The sequence below is a fragment of the Mya arenaria genome, chromosome 10 (assembly GCF_026914265.1).
Source record: "Mya arenaria isolate MELC-2E11 chromosome 10, ASM2691426v1".
NCBI classification, from domain to species: Eukaryota; Metazoa; Mollusca; class Bivalvia; order Myida; family Myidae; genus Mya; species Mya arenaria.
Genome location: NC_069131.1, coordinates 69,679,300 through 69,698,677, shown reverse-complemented (window position 1 = coordinate 69,698,677; position 19,378 = coordinate 69,679,300). Strand labels below are relative to the sequence as shown.

At 34.3% G+C, this 19,378-nt stretch overlaps 1 protein-coding gene across 1 annotated transcript; it reads left to right on the top strand.

The window, feature by feature from the left end:
• Positions 1-3,429: 3,429 nt before the first annotated feature.
• On the top strand, positions 3,430-5,960 carry LOC128206915 (interferon alpha-inducible protein 27-like protein 2). The gene is made up of 4 exons (XM_052909654.1): positions 3,430-3,719; positions 3,943-4,047; positions 4,403-4,545; positions 5,168-5,960. The coding sequence occupies exons 2-4, from the start codon at positions 3,966-3,968 to the stop codon at positions 5,309-5,311; spliced, it is 369 nt and encodes a 122-aa protein (XP_052765614.1). The 5' UTR covers positions 3,430-3,719; positions 3,943-3,965; the 3' UTR covers positions 5,312-5,960.
• Positions 5,961-19,378: the final 13,418 nt, after the last annotated feature.

Genomic DNA, 19,378 nt, shown 5'->3' with positions numbered 1-19,378 from the left:
TTGACATTTGTTGGTGAATTTTGATAGCTGAATAAAGGCTACTAGAAACTTGATTAAAATTCGGTTATGGAGGAAAGTTATGGAGGATAAAGATTATGTAACAGAGGAAACAAAAGGTCTTGGAACAGCCTGGCGTCAAATTTTGAGACCATGTTCTATGTGTATGCTCCTGCTTATGTACACCGGAGCAAGAAGTGTGGAGTACATTATTCAAAGAAATAAACCCTTTGGTATTAGTCAAAATAGATTGTATTTAGAGCAAATGAAATATTTTGTTTCAGGGATGTTAGCTTATATCATGATGGTATTGAACTAATTTTAGAAATAATATATTTATTTCGCTCTCGGTAACTACAACACTTATCATTAAGATATTATCAAAAACTGAAACACGATTTCTTATTTGTGTGTTTACATGTTATAGGAAGTATGGGAAAATGGTTATAATTTATTCACATTCATGTTCTATATTCAATAAGCAGAACTATTAGCGAGAGATATGATAACTAGGTATGTGTTAAAAGTCAACTTTGAATCATGTTAAATATACTGATAAATTTTGAGTGTTTTGATTGGTTAGTTATTATCACTGTCCAATCAAAACCCTTTGAAAGGTAATATACTTAAATTTAAGTTCAAACTTAGTTATGGAATTCGAATCGAGAACATTTAATCCGATACACCAATCAGCATCTCAAGTAATTTGTCTGCTTTCCGGATGGCACTAACAAATGATGAGAAGCATTAAAGATGGAGGGGAGACAAAAAGAAAGAAATCTAGAAGAATTCAAGCGGAAAGAAAGAGAGCGAAAACGTGAGAAATATGCTCCAATAACCTAGTTGCCAGCTAACAAACCGTCTCAAGAACGTCAAAAAGGCAAAGAAAAGTACAAACGAAAATGTCAAAGAAGGGAAGAGCAGAAACGCCATTTGGAAGTGATCGATTGCCAACCATCTACTAGTGGAACAAGTTTAAGAAGAAGTGCTAATTGTGAGAAGCTTGTACTTAAATTTCCATACACAAATAAATTCAGTAAAAGGTGTCTAGCGCAAAGAAGAAGTATGAGTCAGCATTAAAACGAGCACAACGGGAAATTGAAAAGCTGAAAGAGGAGAATAAGAAACTACCCAAGCAGAAAAGAAGAATACAGAAACGGATCCAAAGAGAACAGAAAAAATGGAATTAGGAAACAGCTTAATATTGATAGAGACCCTTCAACACCAAGATCAAAAACAAAGTTTCTTTTAAGAAAAACAGGTATAAGAGTTAGCAAGAAGAGCCAAGTGTAAAGACAGCTTCTCCTTGGAGAAGCACTCACTGATACAATGAAACAGAACATGGAAAAGAAGAAACGAAGAACATTGAACAGAAGAGTAGGATTAAAAAGTACCGCTGCTTAAGCTCTCTTAGCAAACAAATGGGTGTTTCTAGAAAAAGATTGGCTCAACTGCACGTTAAAAAATGTCTGCATAACTTTTACACAAAATTATGGCCAAACGGTTGTAGATTTCACAGAACGCGAAGACAACAGTACCAATCTTCCTAGAAAAAGGGACACAAAACAAACTGAAGATGGAACAAAGCAAAATAGAACCTTAAATAACTACCTTCATAATATTTATGACAAGTTTAAGATTGAAAACCCATCCATTGAAATATCCAAAACTTCATTTCTACGAATTTAGCATTTTGTACTCTTGTTTCTCGTCCCGAAAAACATGTTTGTGCATTCATCACCAAAAACTTTGCTTTTAGTTGCTAAGCCATAACAGCAGCCGAACTCCAAATTAGTGCCAATCCGGATGATTTCATAAAGTCATTTGACAAAAATAAGGTTGAGAAGAAGATGTTAAAGGAGCAGTTGGATCTACTCTTGCTGATGCAGTTTCCCATTTTTGCTTAAAGATCATTTAAAATTGAAAACTATCAATTGCGCAATGACTTGAAAATCAAGCAGATACTGGCCGGTCGACATCGTATCCTACCTAGATTTTTAGTATATAATTATACATTGTTCTGGTTCAAAGCCAATCTGTCCAGGATCGCGAAAATGAGCGGAAGCTCCATGCTAAATAGTTTGGCCAAAACACATTTTTATGTTAATCTAAATTAATTAACAAGCGCCAGACTCATTTAGCATCAAGTAATCCGATAGAATGATTTCAACCAACAACGTTTACAACAGTTTATTTGACAACATTTAGCTTACATTGTTGGTCACTACGTACGCTGATCTTTTTGCAGCAGTCAATTGGGGCTATCGAAACGAGATTTAGAATAATTACGAAGTGCTATGCCACATAATAATCTGTGATTGATATGATTGTTATCCTCTATCAGCATAAACCATTTTACGTTAAAAGCAATAAATAATTTAATGTTAGAAAGTGTTGTGAACCTGCTTTTATTATATACCCATCATAAATCCACAAGCAAGACCTATCGCAAAATACAGTAGTCCGTATTCCACTCCAGTGTAATACGGCCGTATTCCATTCTTGTGACGTCACGTCATAACAAGTATCATTGCGCGATATTAAAATGACGTCAAGAAACAAAACAGCGCGTCGTTAAAATGACATTTATTATAAAAGCATGTGGCTTTTAAGTGATTTAATCAGTAATGTATATAATAAAAGGGTTATTAGTACTGCGTTTCGATCCTCGTGAAATCCGAATCTGCTAAAATCCAATCGAGTCCAAAACACCCCCCCCCCCGCAGTACTTATAACCCTATTATATTTAAAACGTTTCGCGTTAAGTTAAGCTGCACCGGTACTCAGATACATGCTACCAAGGTATTTAAAGGCATGACCGTGTTAATTATTTCCAGCGCTACTAATGAGCGCAGAATTCCGGGTGTTGCTTTGTGTTAGACCACTTGTCAAGGGAGATCCTGAGTAGCCAACCTCTATCTACATTGACATCAGGTACTAGCGGTCGAGACGCAAGCCGCCCCTGGGCGCTAACGAGCGCAATATCAACAGAAACAACCGCTTCCAAGTCGATTAAAGAGAACACATATAACGTTACGTGATATAGTGGCCAAGTTCTTCACATACATCACACTAGATCGCCTGTATAAATGGCGGGGACTTGCAAAATACAAGGGCTTCAATTTTCGTAAACAAGATCTTAAAAGAGAGCGCTCGCGACATCTTTTCTTTGCCAGACATCAAATCAAGTCCTAACGACCACTCAGTATTTGTTGTTGATCAGTGTATCCTCAGTGAACGATCACTTACATCAATACTATATAATCCGTTTTTATTATGGCTTTTATCTGTCTGTATTTGATGTATGAAGTGTTCATATATAATTAACCTGTGCTTGATTTCATACCTGCCGCTTTATAATAGCATATTGTATCTGCCTTTGTCATCTTTAAAGTTGTGACAATGCTAACATTGGGTACTGGCAGACATTATAAACTCAAATATTGACTAAATGATCAAGGTTGTATAAAATACTGAAAGACAGACTATTTGTGGGCCGGTTATTTTAAAAGGAATCATATTTCGTTAATAAACTTCAGGACATTATTGATACGCAACAGCAATCACTTGAAATTTAAAGCTTTGGCAGCCAAGAGCTATTAACATTTTCGTGTAAACGTGTGCTTATATCATTTTCTGAAATCGGATTTGTACATCGCACAATATTTTGAAGGAATAAAAGGAAATTGCAGTAAAAGTGACATAATATCAATCTTGTTAAGGTATATATATGTGTTCACTTGTGGATAAACTATTTATTTATTTAACTTACATTATAAAATGCTTATGTATAGTGATTGTAACAAGCATATTTATTATTTATTGAAATATTTCTGCGTGTTAATTCATTGATTTAGAAACATCGTCACAGAGAGCGCGATTCTTACATGTGCAGACTTGATTTCTAATAAGTTTCAACTTGTTATTACAATGTTTTTCTTTCAGATTAAAATTTGTGTCGTGCCATCATGGATCCGAGGGTTTTATTCTTTGCTGGACTTTTATTAACAGGGAGTGTGCCTTCCTGTAATGCTCGACGCTCCGGCGATGGTATGTATTTCTCGTTTAGATTTTTGAAACTCAGTTCTAATGCTGATGGTGAGTTCTACACTTTAAGTACCGATCGATGCACCGTCTTTTATCTATATACACACTCTGATCTAAATGAATATGGCAATTGTTCGAATTCTTTTGAAGCCTAATTTACTATATTCACTTGAAAATTGAAATAATTAATACGGAATTTAATCAACGCCTAGACGAAATTCATGTTCAATAAAACAGACATAAGGTTCAAATATGTGTGCATGTAACTGCATTTCTGATGTATTTCTTGACGCAATGAACACATTATTTCACATAATTTAGAATCTAGCTCCGGTTAATACAACCTAAATCTTTGTAGATGACTCTTGGTTCAGCCTGACGAATCTTGTCATGGGCGGCGTTGCTGGGATAGGTGCCGTTGTTGCGGCACCCGTTGTGCTAGGGGCAGCTGGGTTTGGAGCCGCTGGTGTTGCGGCCGGATCGTTGGCGGCTGCCGTTCAGGTAAATGCGTAAACGATGTGTTTTATAATAATTAATATAAGATCTATAAATACAATCACCATAATATTTTATGTCATTCATCAAATAACATACCAATTGCATCTCAAATAATAAATAATAAAACAAGGAGCTTATAATCGGAGCCCGCAGCACGCAATCCGGTATACAGTCTATAAACCAAAGGAACTAACTGGTCCGCATCAAGGATCTGCATACTATTTACACTACGCTCGTAATGTAGAAGTATAATTGGGTATCATGGGTATGAGACGATGTAAGGAACTGTGGTCTACACGTTATATCAAATATCTAAACCTTAAAGCATTAACTCGATGAGTGTCCGATTAGCGAAGTGATTCGCGCACTGGTTTCTCACTTAGGCGACCCTGGCTTGGGCGCATGTGAGTTTGGTTAGTGGTCACCAAGCTGTACAAGTTGAGTTTCTCCCCGGTACTCATGTTCCCCCGTAACATAAGACCACACTCTCGGGCAACATCGTGCCAACGAGAATGACTTAGTATAAGTTATCATAACTCTCTTCACAATCGTTGTAAAATATATGATGTTCAAACTTGGTCAGTGTTACATACTATTTAATTACAACATTTTTTTTCTTTAATAGGGACCAGCAGTTGTTTCTGGGAGTGCATTTGCGCTTGCGCAAAGTGCAGGTGCGGCTGGTCTTGGAGTCGGGGCTAAGGCCGCATTGTTTATGGGAGGGGCGGCTGCTGGGTCTGCAGCCAGCAAGAAGAACGATGATGAATAAACACATTTGTCAACTGTTATATTTTGTTTCCATTAAATACACTGTGCTTATAGTTATATTTCAATTGTTTAGACCACCTTGAATATATAATTAAAAATATGTAAAGGTTTAAACACTTTAAATTGAAAAAAAGTTCTACTTATTGAATTAAATGGTGTATTCATTGCTAAGGCAACCTTAAAGAGAATTATTATTATTTAATCCTATTTACTTGATTATATTAAGACAATGCAAATAAGTATCAACTTTTGTTACAATCCAGTTATGTTTATTCATTAGCTTTCAAACTATTATTTGTTGTATATCGTTGCATCTCTTTTCTATTATACGTTTGAACTTCAATATAACCAACATTTATTCAACACTCAACTGTAATAAAGCTTCTTTGAAATGAAATAAGTTTATTTTCATTCATACATAGATTCGGGTCCGTGTATAGACCGTCTTTTCGTTTTTCGTTTTTTACAATTGAAAGTATAAAACGAAAAAGGAACATAAATATCATTTTTGGTTTTTCTAATGATTGAATAGAAAACTAAAATTTATAGACTTGAAAGAGCGATGTTGACTGGGATCAAAATATATACAACCGTTGCCTGAACACGGGTTTCGAAACTCTAATCCCCATTGCCACATCTTGAAAATTATTCCACTTAAACAACAAAAAAGGCTCAAGATACACGACAAGTTAGTTCACGTGTGATACGTTTGATATACATAAACTACAACAGTCGCTCGCAGAGCTATTTCCGAGAAAATGCAAATAAAAAATATACCATTAATTCAACACAGAACCTGGAATATAATAAATGCGTTCACAACAGATTAGAAGTTATAATGCATTACAAAATTATAGTTGAGATATAAAAATATCATATCAAATTATTATAAATACATCAATTTTTACATCAATTTCAAATAAATGATTACACGATTGTTCAGACGATATGTTTTTGTCGTTTTGTTGGAAAAAAAAGTTTGACTAAAATCCAAAAATTAATCCAAATAATATTGATAAAAAACAGATTGCCAAACAAAACAAAAAAGCCGCGCAAAGCACAACTGCAGATGTGTAGTCAGCCCCCGTTCTGTCAACAATAAGCGGCATTGAAATATGTTTGCCACCAATATATACTATCAATACTGGTTGAGTTTGTAAATCCGAACAGTTTATAAATACCGAACACCTGTTAAATCACGTGTTTGTTTACCTTGATCGATAATTCGATGATCTAAATCGATACAGACGCTTGCCTTAGCAAAGAATGCGAATTTTCGTCATGTTTAATTGAGTATTTTTCTTATAAACCTCTGTAAAACTCCTAAGCAGGTGAAATGTAAATATGCAGCACGCGGGAGAATGACGTCACAGACTTAAGTCGCACTGTAATCAATATCATGGATAAGGAATGTTCTTAGATTTTCGAAACAAGGGACACAACTCAAATTTTCTAAGATTAGATTCTGTTCGAGTTGATTCCCATTCCCATTGTGTGTTTGATTAAAAATGAAAACAAAATATGACGGAATAGCAATCTATTTTTAGATAAAATATAATTTTAAAAGCGATCGGGATTTACATTCTCTATTTCACCGTGTGAATGATGATCTACTGTGCTTGAAATGAACGTTTTGCGTTTATGAATCAAAATATTTTGTGAATGTGTACTTCATCAGAGGCTGAAGTTTGAACCAAACATTATTAATGCCAAGTTTGAATCTACTAGAACCAAAACTCGCAAAGATATTGTTAAAAATCTGTCAAAACTGTTCGGATTTACAAACTCAACCAGTATACGTCTTCCGATCAAACAAAATATTCGATTAAAAACATTCCATTAATTTTTGTTCAATTTACCTGCTACAAATTATCCTGCCAAACGTAAAAAAAGAATCAACCTTTTCATACGGGAGATTCTGATATGGTGTCTTAAAGTCAAATGTATATATACAATGAAAAGACGAAAGATATTTTAAACAAAAATATATATGTGAACAGTTTTAAAGCTCAAGAATATAGAAAGTCATAATCGTAGGAGAGGGACGTACCTGATGTTGGCATAACTTGTGGCCCAATCGTTTTGCATGTTTGATAAAATAGTATTTGTTTACAATCATATAGACCTGTTTATGTTGTATTGATTAGTTCATTGTTATACTATATTACAATGTAATACTTACTGAATCAAATAGTTATCTATCCATTTCAATAACTGATTTTAAAGTAATAGTGTAATAAATCTTTGTCCTAATTAATATATGTATTGTATGGCTATTTTTAATTAACATTCCATTATATCCTTATAAATGCATACCATTAAATTGTTAAAAGTATAAGTATATGCAAGTTATCACTGTTTAATAATGTTCATACTGAACATGTATTTTGTATAAACACGTCATGAAAAACAATTGCCTACTTACTGACTTACTTTCCTACATGAAGAATTACATGTAGGACTCAGTTTAAAAATAATCATTAATAACTAGCGATTCTTCTAGTAAGTAAACTCATCTGTTATAACACATTTATTGTATAAATTGAAGCGTTGATATTTTATGACATGTATCAAATTACTTCAGCCTGTCAAAAACAGGAAGAAATAGGTATGAGTTTAAACTCGTTGACAAAGGTTGTGCTGAAGTGTTTACATTACATTCTACACAACTTACTTGAAAAGTATTTAGTTGAGTATCATCAGTGCCACATCTGTTCCAATATATGATCTTAACATTTAAGAATTTTATAAACTGGATGATGTTCTGAAATAACTTTTAGATATTGTAAACTAGTCATTAAAAGTCATTCCGCATTTTTCATACGTCAAATTAAATTTTGTGTTTAGCACCTGACGGATAACGTGCTACAATGTGCCTTAACATAGTGTTTCTTAACTATTTCTGTTAATGATTTGCTTATCACCTCATTTACAAGATATTTGGTTCGTATGTCTTGTCAGAAAAGAAATATTTACACATGTTCATGGTGTGCTTGACATTCTTTTTCGATCAGTTTTACAAACAGGATCAGCCGTTAAGATTCGCCCGCACCATTGTATTTAATGAACTAGCAATTAGCATAAGACTTACCCAGATCCATTTTGAAGGCACAAGGACCAATGCCAAATCAATTCGAAAGAAGGTAAAAACGACTTCAAGACACAACATATTATCAAGATACAAAAATAATTATCTTAATACGATATATTTAAAAAATAAGACATGAAATGATAATTTATGTACGTTAGTAAAAGATGTTAAAATGAAGCAAACAATGTCCTAGTTTTAGTTTTCTCAGTTTTCGAACTATTGCATTAAAAGCACAGTATAATTGTCATCAAAATTGTTGTATGTTGGTTCGTTGGCCTGACTCTATAGCTGATCATAGGTCATTTCTGTTTCCCTCTGTCCTAATCGTATTTCCGAGTTTTGTTCTGCAATTATAATATATCGCATCAAACATGTATAAGTGCTAAGTTTTGATGCAGGAGCTTAAGTATGCTTTGTTAAATGGAAACCTGCGGAAGAGTCCCGACATATTATCTGTATATAAAAATAAATTGATATAAAATGAGAATTTACTCTAGGCATTAACATTTAATGTTTTATTACAAATGTGACAGGAAGCAAAGATAATCAAAGAAACCAGCAGCTGTTCAAATAAACAAAGTACCTAAAAATCCCGATAAAGCTGCGAGAGCACTTATTGTGGAAGAACCGATGTAAACTCGTCTTTCTGAAAATTAAAGTTTGGCAACAACATGTAGCAAACTACAATTAAAAATAGTGTTGGTCTGTTCAAATATATAATTTATTTGTATAAATACATTATCTCAAACTTTATACAAATTATTGCTGACATTATGATAAAATATTCTTATCCCACGTGAAAGGGTATCATAGTGCGGCCCTTTGATTGTGGGATAAATAGCGTTGTTTGCAAAAGGGAGAAATACTTACATGCTTCGTTAAGTGTGCAACTTATCTTCATACCTTTTATTTAAAAGAACCTATCAACATATTCATGAATTGCACTATATTTCTGAATTTTCTAAATGTTGTGGGGTCAGTGCTCAGGACTCCGAAAAACGATTAAAATTGAAAGGGATAATTTTTACCTGGGTATGGATAAAATATATACATTAAAGGCGACTGGGAACAAACTTCGGCTTTAAAAGGGGCTTGATAAACAGAAGCTTTTATTATCAAAACAAGGTGAAACACAGAAAGTTTTCGAGCACCCTTTTCAATTGAATCTAAATTCAATACTGTGTTCTTGAATATGTCGAAGCTTAAACATCTTTTTCTACCAAACAAATTATCTGAATGCGCAATTATCTTATTTTTTACAAATTAAATGAAACTGTCGCATAAAACGTGTAAACGCAAATATGCTTATATTATTGACACGTAACCGTACAATCCATGCCTTCAAGACCATTGATGCAGCCATATAAACATTCGCCATCGATGTTACAGCTCATCTCGGAATTCCCTTGCTGACAATTGTTAGGAAATTTGATATCACACATACTTCCAAAGAAATCTCCCGAGCAACCTTTGAAACAGTATCCATTATTTTGTTCGCATTTTCTTTCCCAACACGTGGTGCTACATAATTCATTGCAAAGTAACCCATGGTAAGTTGTGTCTGTACACGATAGACAGATTCCCGAATCTTGCTGACATGTTTTCCAGTTTGAGCCGCAAGGAATGTCACACTTGTCTCTCCAAAAGGGTCCTGCACAACCATTGATACAAGCGCCAGTCTCAGAATTGCACTGCCCATTCTGACAGTTAAAACTGCAACTTATACAACTTCCACTCCCGTGGGGATAAGCACCGTCGTTACATATCAACCACTTTCCATCAGTTTTATTACATGGTATACAATATGCATTAAGGGAAACACAACTTTGAGAACAACCAATACCATAAAAACCATCAATGCAACCGGATATACACACTGGCCCACTGTTGCAAACATTATCTTTGCAATTATCTGAACAATTACAGCACGCATTGTTATCAATATACAACGTTTGGTTAATACATTTATCACACGCGGTTCCGATGCAATATTGAAACTGACACTCACATTCCTTTTCATGATTAGCATACCCAAGTAAACACGATTTGCGAATTGCAATTAGGCGAACATTGACAGGTTGGTCCACTATAGCCATTGTAGCATGACTCGCATTGAGCGTTATCATATTGTCGGCATGATGCGCATGTAAATTCACAAGGTGTTGAACAATTGTCACCTGAATATCCACCAACACAACCATTTGTGCATTTCCCCTGATATCCTGAACATGTTGCTCCTTTGCAATAATCCGAGCATTGTACGTCACATGTTTGTTCGTAAAAGCCTGATTTACATTGGTCGCATTTATTGCCCGAAAAGTTCACATGACATTCACAAAAGCCATTGCTTCTGTTACAGGACGATGTAGTACATCCTACGCTGCAAACATGGTCACAGTTCTAACAGTACCTTCCATCGGCACAAGAATCACATTTTGCTGCTACGAAGTTTTGGCGACATGAGCAAGTGCCATCTTTTAAGCACAGTCCATTAACACATCCTACGGAACAGGATACATTGCAGTATGTCCCATAGTATCCTGACTGACATTCATTGCAAGTATACCACTTGAATCTATCCCGACAATTGCAACTACCGTCCTCATTGCATACGTCATCCTGACATCCCGATGAACAGGGTATTTGACAGAAGGTACTCGTTCCATAGAACCCCGTTTTACAAGACTTACAATCAGTTCCATTCGAACATCGGCAGTTCTGATTAGTGCAAAATAGTGTACAATTTGAACCATATTGTCCTTGTGCACATGTACTGCATGTTGCTCCTTCCCAATTTGCTTTACACGAAATACATGTGCCATCATTATAACAGACACCGCCTTCACACCCGACGGAACACCTCTTGTTACATAAATTTACCCGGTCGTAAAATGTTTCCTTGCAAGCGGAATATGGTTTACCAGCTGCCTGAGGGCAATTAGTACAGTTTCCGTAACATAGACTTTTGCATCTATAGCCCTATATACCATCAACGCAGCCATCAAAACATGTATTTTCTCCTCTTACAGGTACATATCCACATCTAGACTTTCCTCCCTTGCTGCATCCACAGGTCAGAGTGCAGTCCAACCCGTCAATGAAGACTAGCACGACACAAAATGTGTTTAAAATATATATTTCTTTGTATTTACTCTTTGTCATGTTTATCTTAATTTCGTTACAAAGTAAAAGATATGATACACTTTACCGGATAGCACATACCTGCTATACATGAACGTGCCAAGAAGAGTAGACCAAATACCAAAAAATACATCACGTATAAGTTGTGTCTGCAACAGAAAGAATCCGTTGTTTTAATTTACCGAACAAGTTTTTAGTAAATGGTCGAATATATATACTATTTATATTACAAATGTAAAAAATTAGCGGTTTATGCTCATATGTATTTACAATAATTTATCTTGTTTAAACCTGTTTGCTTTATTGTTCTACCAAACCTTTTACAGTACGTGCAATACAGCATCCTGTTAACACTCTGTATGCTTGCTCCTTATATGGCTAAATCTCTCTGCAACCAGGCTTTTGTGTGAGAATATAACTGGTGGCTGCTTTAAACAAAAGGTTTCGATATTGTCAAAAAACAGGATTACTCAAGAAAGAAAATGTTCCCCTTTGCCAAAATGTTTTAAAGGCATTACAGTTGACAATCGTTACTGATCACCACGGCGTATATCTGTTGTTCTATTAAATCAACAGAATCAAACTTAATTTACAAAAATAAGAAAATCAGGTTTTTAACTCTTTTCAATAAGAAGTATTGATAAGAATAACGAGGCTTCTAAACACGGCCATCCTGTAGTTCGTTAATATTATCCTTTTTACAAATTATTGCCCCCCAATTGACTATGGAACTTAGGTTTAAGTTTTAGAGCAGGTTGGGATATATAATGATAACTTATATACCCTTCATTCAATTGACTTAATACTTCACACAATTATTCAGGACCATCACACAATGAGGTTAAATAACTTGATATTATCCTTAATACAAGTTATTGCCCCTGATTGACTTAACGTTTTAGGCCAGGTTAAAGGTTTAGGGCATGTTGGGATTTTAATAAAAAAACTCATGTATGTATAATACCCTTCATTCAAATCACTTAATATTTCGCACAATTACTGACGACCATCTCACAATAAGTTCCATTTTAACCCTTAATACAAATAATGGCACTTGATTTTTTTATTTCTCTTTTAATTTATTTTGACATGCACATTTATATATTCTTTACCACATTTTCATAAAGGAAAAACACGTTGTTTGAATGACTTGCGTCATTGTTTGGGCGGGCTGGTGGGAGAGCAGTGTCAAAGTCACCTTATGTATCAAATAATTTAGCTAGGTGTGACATAAAGAGATCCATTTCCCTTCAAACAAACCTAATATCGTTCATTGTTCATTTTCTATGAACATTAATTTAACTGCAATATATGTTCTCGTGTAAGTGTATTAATCTGTATTAAATTATTAAGATGAAGATGATATTCAAGCGTAAATGTATATCGGGTAACTATGTTCTGATGACAATGATGATTGGATTGTGCATCATCGGAACAGTCTACATCGTCTTTTTGTGCATTATTGAGTACAACAGAAACACAAGCAATATAGTTTCAATGTTAAAAATAATAATAAAAACACAGTCAGCCTACTCCAGACATACACCTATAACCGATGTTTTAGGCGCCAACGGCCTACACCACAAATTCCATTATGACCGACACTTGAAGCGCCGACAGCTTGCTGTTACATATTTCAATGGACGGTTCGTATCCTTAAAATAAAAATGATTTTCTAACAGATGAACATACTCGATCGTGCCTTTACAGGGACTTGGTGTACTCCAACATAAGTTAAATTGGACTCTCTCACAAATAAGGATGAGAAAATGTTTATCGCATATTGTCGTGTGTTCGTGCTGTATGAAATAATGAGGCACGCGGGTGAATTTTATGAATCGGGCTACAAATGACATTAATCTAAAACCCATATTCTTTGAGCCAACAGTAGTTTAGCATGTACATAAAGTGACCTGTTGATGTTTTAAGCCAATTTGCATTAAAGGTAACGCGATAACAATACCGCCGTCATCTGATAGACTCATCGGAAAAAACGTATTCCGATGTAGAAGTGAAATAAATAGCACCATGACCTCGTAACAACCTCATAAAATGTGTCCTTGCAGCTGTAGCATGGTCTGCCATCTTCCTGTCCACATGTAAAACAGTTCCCTCTACAGGGATTATGGCATCTATGTCCATATATTCCATCAACGCAGCCATCAAAGCAATAATTGTCTCCTAGCCCATTCTTATATCCACATTGTTCCGCTCCTCCCTTACAGCACATACAGTCCATCTCGCATACCATCCCGTCTATAAAGACTACACAAGACAAATGTGTTAAACATATAGTTTTTGTTTTTATGTTTACCCAGTGCCATTTAACCGGGTTTATGATTAAACTTTTTCCTACTGAGCTTGTTTCTGTAGTGTTTCGCATAAATATTAAACCTCTTTTAAAAGTTTCCATCGATTAATTTCATCACCGATGTTGATCTGTCGGGCTACGTGTGTACGTTGTTTTATATCAGTATTCCCGTTCCTTGCCATATCTGTCCTTTCGGAAAGCCATGAAGTGTGTATATTAACCATGTAAAAGTCACGTGATGAGTACAGATGAATATACCGACGTTATTGTTTAAATTTACTGGGATTTAGGTATTAGACACACGCAGTAAAAATCAAAGTGGAAAGTTTTGCAAGAGCTGCGAATAATGCATGCGTTGTAAGCGATGGGATACGTCAGTAATTAAGATTCAATGCGTTATACACAACGATATCAATTTCGTGTAAGTTCTTGACAATTTTATTTTATTCTTGCGATTGTATCATCTATTGTCTAGTCCCTTTAAATAATATATAGCTGTGTTGTGATGATTTATACAGAACGAAAGCAATTCACATTGAAGCAATCACGGTTTCTTACCTCAATACTCTGATAATCCAAAATTATATTCCAGATACAGTATTTAATATCTTGCGTACGCTGAAAAACGTTAAATGTTCTAAATTTCATCATGCACCGACGTAAAAGATATGCATAGTCCAGATACAGCATTTAATGTCTTGCGTACGCTGAAAGACGTTAAATGTTCTAAATGTTATCATGCACCGACGCCTGAATAACTTAGCTTATAAGTATTAAACTACCAATATATGTATAGGGGCCAACTGAAGAGATAAGGTAATTATGTTAAGTACAAAGCGAGTGTCGAAATTCGAATTCAGATTTGAATTTCTAGATCTTATTGACTTATTTTAACATTTCCGGACTTGCTATTTGTTTCGAATTATATCCAATCATCAATGAATTTAAAAATGTGCGCGTATAACACGTTCGTTGACCAAAAATGCATGTAAGTTTACTAAAAATGCATGTAAGTTTACTAAATTTACGTTGTAAAGATGAGCAATGATATTCCAGGAAGTATTTTTTGGAAGTTAGTTCTAAAATAAAGATAATAACTTTAATTTACAATTTGTTCAGGTTTGAAGCATACGTACGATCTTGTTGAAAATGTTGAAAAACATTTAATGAAACTAAACAAATACATAGTAGTAAATCGACTATAAATTATAGTAACTGCTACTATAAATAGTTTTAACTCCACTCAAACATTAAATTGCATGTTATAAAGCCGACCGTCTTGCAAATTATCTTGCATGAAATAAAATGTTTACAAAATTCTTTCTCAAGAATAACTCGCTTACACCACACAACCACATTACAGCACTTGACTACAGCGTTGTCCCTGTAGTTTTCAGTGTTGATTAACACGCAGTCACCTTTATAGCATGCATTTAATGTCCATTCTAAAACAAATAACACAAGTTCAAAGCTGAAACATATATTCCTTTGGCATGCTTTCTGACTTCTTATTCAAATAAAAACTCATCGATTATGATTTTTAACAATTGTGATGATAATGATAATTCAAACCTATTTCATGATTGGTTTGATTGCAATCACCGTCAATGTAAAATGAATACTCATCGCACTTCACAATATCAGTGATCACTTCCTGATTAACTAGCTAGAATTGATAAAGGCTCCCTAACCTTATTGATACTAACGACAAATAATTGAAGTTCAAACTCCTTAACTGTCTTAATTATTAACAACTAATTTGAAACTGATTTTGAATGAGCTTGGATTTCCATATTTATTTATGGAACCTGTTGTTAGAACAGTATAGGTTTTTTCAGTTTTTATAGTTTATTCATGTCTCATATGTACAAAACATGACAAAGCATAAAATACAAATATCTAGGAGTTCCGTGCACATACATTCATAAAATTCAATTATAGGAGACTAAAAAACCATATCTCGACATTATATGATAGTTACTTAGAACAATGGAGTACAAATGTTAAAAAATCAGATAAAATAACAGCATTATTTAGTTTACTTCAATCAAGATTCTGGGATAAAACTTTTTTTGTACTAATTGCAAAAAGTAAAATATAGTACTTACTAGATTTAGACGTTCAGCACATAACCTTAATATTGAAAAAATGGATATATAAAAATAAAACCGTGAAGATAAAACACGAAGTAACAGATATAATACGAATGATGTTGAACAAAGATATCCATTGTTGTTAGTGTTTTCTCATTATTGGGACATACGCCCAAAATATATACTCCGGTATTATAAACACTTTCCTCATCTGCCCAAATTTTCTATTGAAGAAATGCTTTACTTAGTAAGCATGCTTAAATATTGACATTCGCCTAATCCTTTGTATTACGTAACTTGACGTTTATAGTGTATAACACGCAAGACGTTATGACGTCATTGTTTGTTTCAATATTGTGTTCCAATTTAATAAGCGCGACGTCATTTAACCAATGACATATGACGTTACAAAAAACAGCTGTCCTATTATACAAACGTAAGTTGTCGGTTACACTTCATTTAGAGCAAATACTCAATTTCAAAGATACTGCTAATTGTTTGTCGTAACAAGTAATCCTAGCACGCTTCATGGAATTTGCTCGCGTGCCCTTCTACGTTCTTACAGCATAAACGCACGAAACAATGGGATCACTCCCTAATTTGATGCAATGTTCTTTTTGAACATGCTAATATGATTTTAGCTTGACTTAAGTTGTAATTAAAATGAATACACAAAAACATAAGAGCAACCCACTGTTGCTCATTGGAACATTTATTCACAGAATCTTACTTCATTTTTTTCAGTTGGCAGCATAATGATATTTTATATCGGGCACAATTATCATGCTTGTTGTCGTACTCGATAAACCGAGAGAACCTCCAATATACATGCATACATACAATTCCAAATAATGAGATGTTCTAAAATTCATGTAAAGTAAACTTTGCTTGAGGAAAATACGGCATCCGCTTGTCAATAAACAAATCAATGAAAACTATAGTGTTGCTGAACCTCCCTCCATCTAGTCCCAATTCGAATTTTTTTATAGGAATAAAATTTAAGGTAAAACAGCAAATAATAGGACAGGAAATGAAACTTAAACCACACCAAAGACTGTCTTGCTGTGAAACATACAATCATTATTATTGAACAGTTAAAGTGATTTGTATCACAAAAGCGCAGTTTGCTATATAGAATATAAACGCAAACTACACTACTGCTAGAACGAAAAATGGTTTATAGTCCTTATATTTCGACAATACTCATAGTCAACTCAACCCACAAAAGGCACTCGAACCACATTGGGATAAACAGTAGTTACACGCCTATCCACAGAAAAAACAACAACATGATTCTGCTTGAAGGTGCCCCATGCTGTATTCATGTGTATGTGCTTGTGTATGTGCTTGTCTACTGAGCATCTATATAACCGGCAAATCTAGCTATTAAAGCAATTATCTTTACTTTTTATATAATAGTAATCGTATTTCTTCCTCTATACATTCGATTAATCAGCATAAAACGCATCGTTTCTTATGTTCGAATTAATGGCTTACGGTGTATACCAACACCAATTACGGAAAGTTAACTTTTAACTATTCCAAATTATTCAAGATTAGGTAAAATTAGTCGAGTTAACAGAGCATACATATTTAAGCCATCAATCATTATATTATATAGCTATCAATTTCATTTTGCATATACAATAGTAAAAATGCAGCACGCCATATTGAAACATCCGTATCACCATTGTCGTTTTCTGAATCCGTATCATGCTAGTACGGTTTGTAGTCTAGGAACTGATTTCGCATCACTTAAATTAGCGTGACAAAAATAATTGGTTAACGCTGTCAAATGGTTGACACATAACATTACCTTATATTACTCACGCCAACAGTAGCACGTAAATATTCAGGAACATGGTATTTAAAGAAACATGAGAATAAGAACGAAGCAGAGAACATATCCGATATATCTAGACAATTCGTTTTTTGTCAATTCGAAGATCATTAATTGTTACATTATCATACACATAAGCTGCTCGCCAATATACAAAGAAGGCGAAGGTGTCATCGATAGTGAGAGGGATACTTTATTTTCTTCGATATGAATAGGCATCGAATCACTACTAAGTAACTAGAAAATCGTACTAAACAATTGTATATACAATACCTTCAACAATGCAACGATAAAGTAAACTAAAGACTACCGTTTTTAGCCTCTGTAGAACTTGAAATTATGACATTATTAAATGGAAGTGCGGGGCGACTTTTTTCAGCCTCCTAACGGCACTCACAAATCTGCTGTATAATAGGATTAACCACTTAATTTATAGAAACGTTTACGAAGATTGCTAAAACGTTTCTAATGGACTATCTTTAGTGGAACAAGCCTACAGCCATACTTGAAGTGGTAGAACGAGTAACTTTGATACACACTACCACGTCGTCGTAGTATTGTTCAATTGGTAATGTAAGGTCACCGGCCCAAAATGTTTTTTAATACTGAAACTGCATGATCAGAACTGTCACAAATTTATCGATAACAGCCTATCAAGAGCAGGACCATCATTCCTTTACTACGAATTTTCAGTAAAAGATGTTTTACGTAATGCATGTAGGTCATAAATACTTCAGTGAGGCTTTAGATAAAGTTAAGACGTAATAATATCAGAACATGCAAATCACAACTACTTATTCATAGCAGTTAATTAAAATGGTACAAGCTATAAAATGCAATAAATGCTACTTTCCTTGAAATCGAAATATAAAGTTACAAATGAATACTTTTCACAACGTTCTATTTGTTGAGGTTACACTCTTCTGTACCGCGTACCGAACAAGTAACCAAGGCTCTAAACAGTATCCATAGACACATCGGATATCCGTTTAAAAATCTACTATACACATATGTTATTTATTACCAATTGTTATCATATCACAGGTAAGAATGGGAGTTAAGTCCGGGACCATATTAAATCCAGTGTCCAGTACACACACGAAATACCGAACTGAATTTACACTGGGCGACAAATAAATCATACTTGAAGACTTGGCAAGAAATTAACCACACGACAGTGCCATACAAAACAAAACAAATGCATATACCTAGGCTCTATTTACCACGATACTATTGATACATTATTATGAACATTGATCGAAATAGTTTGCCACTTATCATTTATGTTAAACATTGATCTGCTGGATTCGCAGATTAAGTCCAACTCTACATTTGCCACATGTAGATGAACAACAAAACAATAAAACTTCAAGGATTTATCAGTAGCCTTACATTCAACACTAACTGTGTGATGAAAAATACAAGGTCAAGCTAAATAGTCGAAAATTAAAGAAAAATCCTTGTTTAGGTCTCATACGTCGATGAACTGCAGAGGGAGATAAACCACTACAAACACTAGTTAAAAAACCTTAACGGGAGATACACAGCATAATCAAGTAACAAACACATTACATACATATTTAAGAAATATT

Excerpts from the sequence above, each read along its gene's own strand:
- LOC128206915 (XM_052909654.1), top strand. The coding sequence starts at position 3,966 with ATGGATCCGAGGGTTTTATTCTTTGCTGGACTTTTATTAACAGGGAGT. Across the intron at positions 4,048-4,402 it reads TGCTCGACGCTCCGGCGATG|ATGACTCTTGGTTCAGCCTG; the intron begins GTATGTATTTCT and ends AAATCTTTGTAG. Across the intron at positions 4,546-5,167 it reads CGTTGGCGGCTGCCGTTCAG|GGACCAGCAGTTGTTTCTGG; the intron begins GTAAATGCGTAA and ends TTTCTTTAATAG.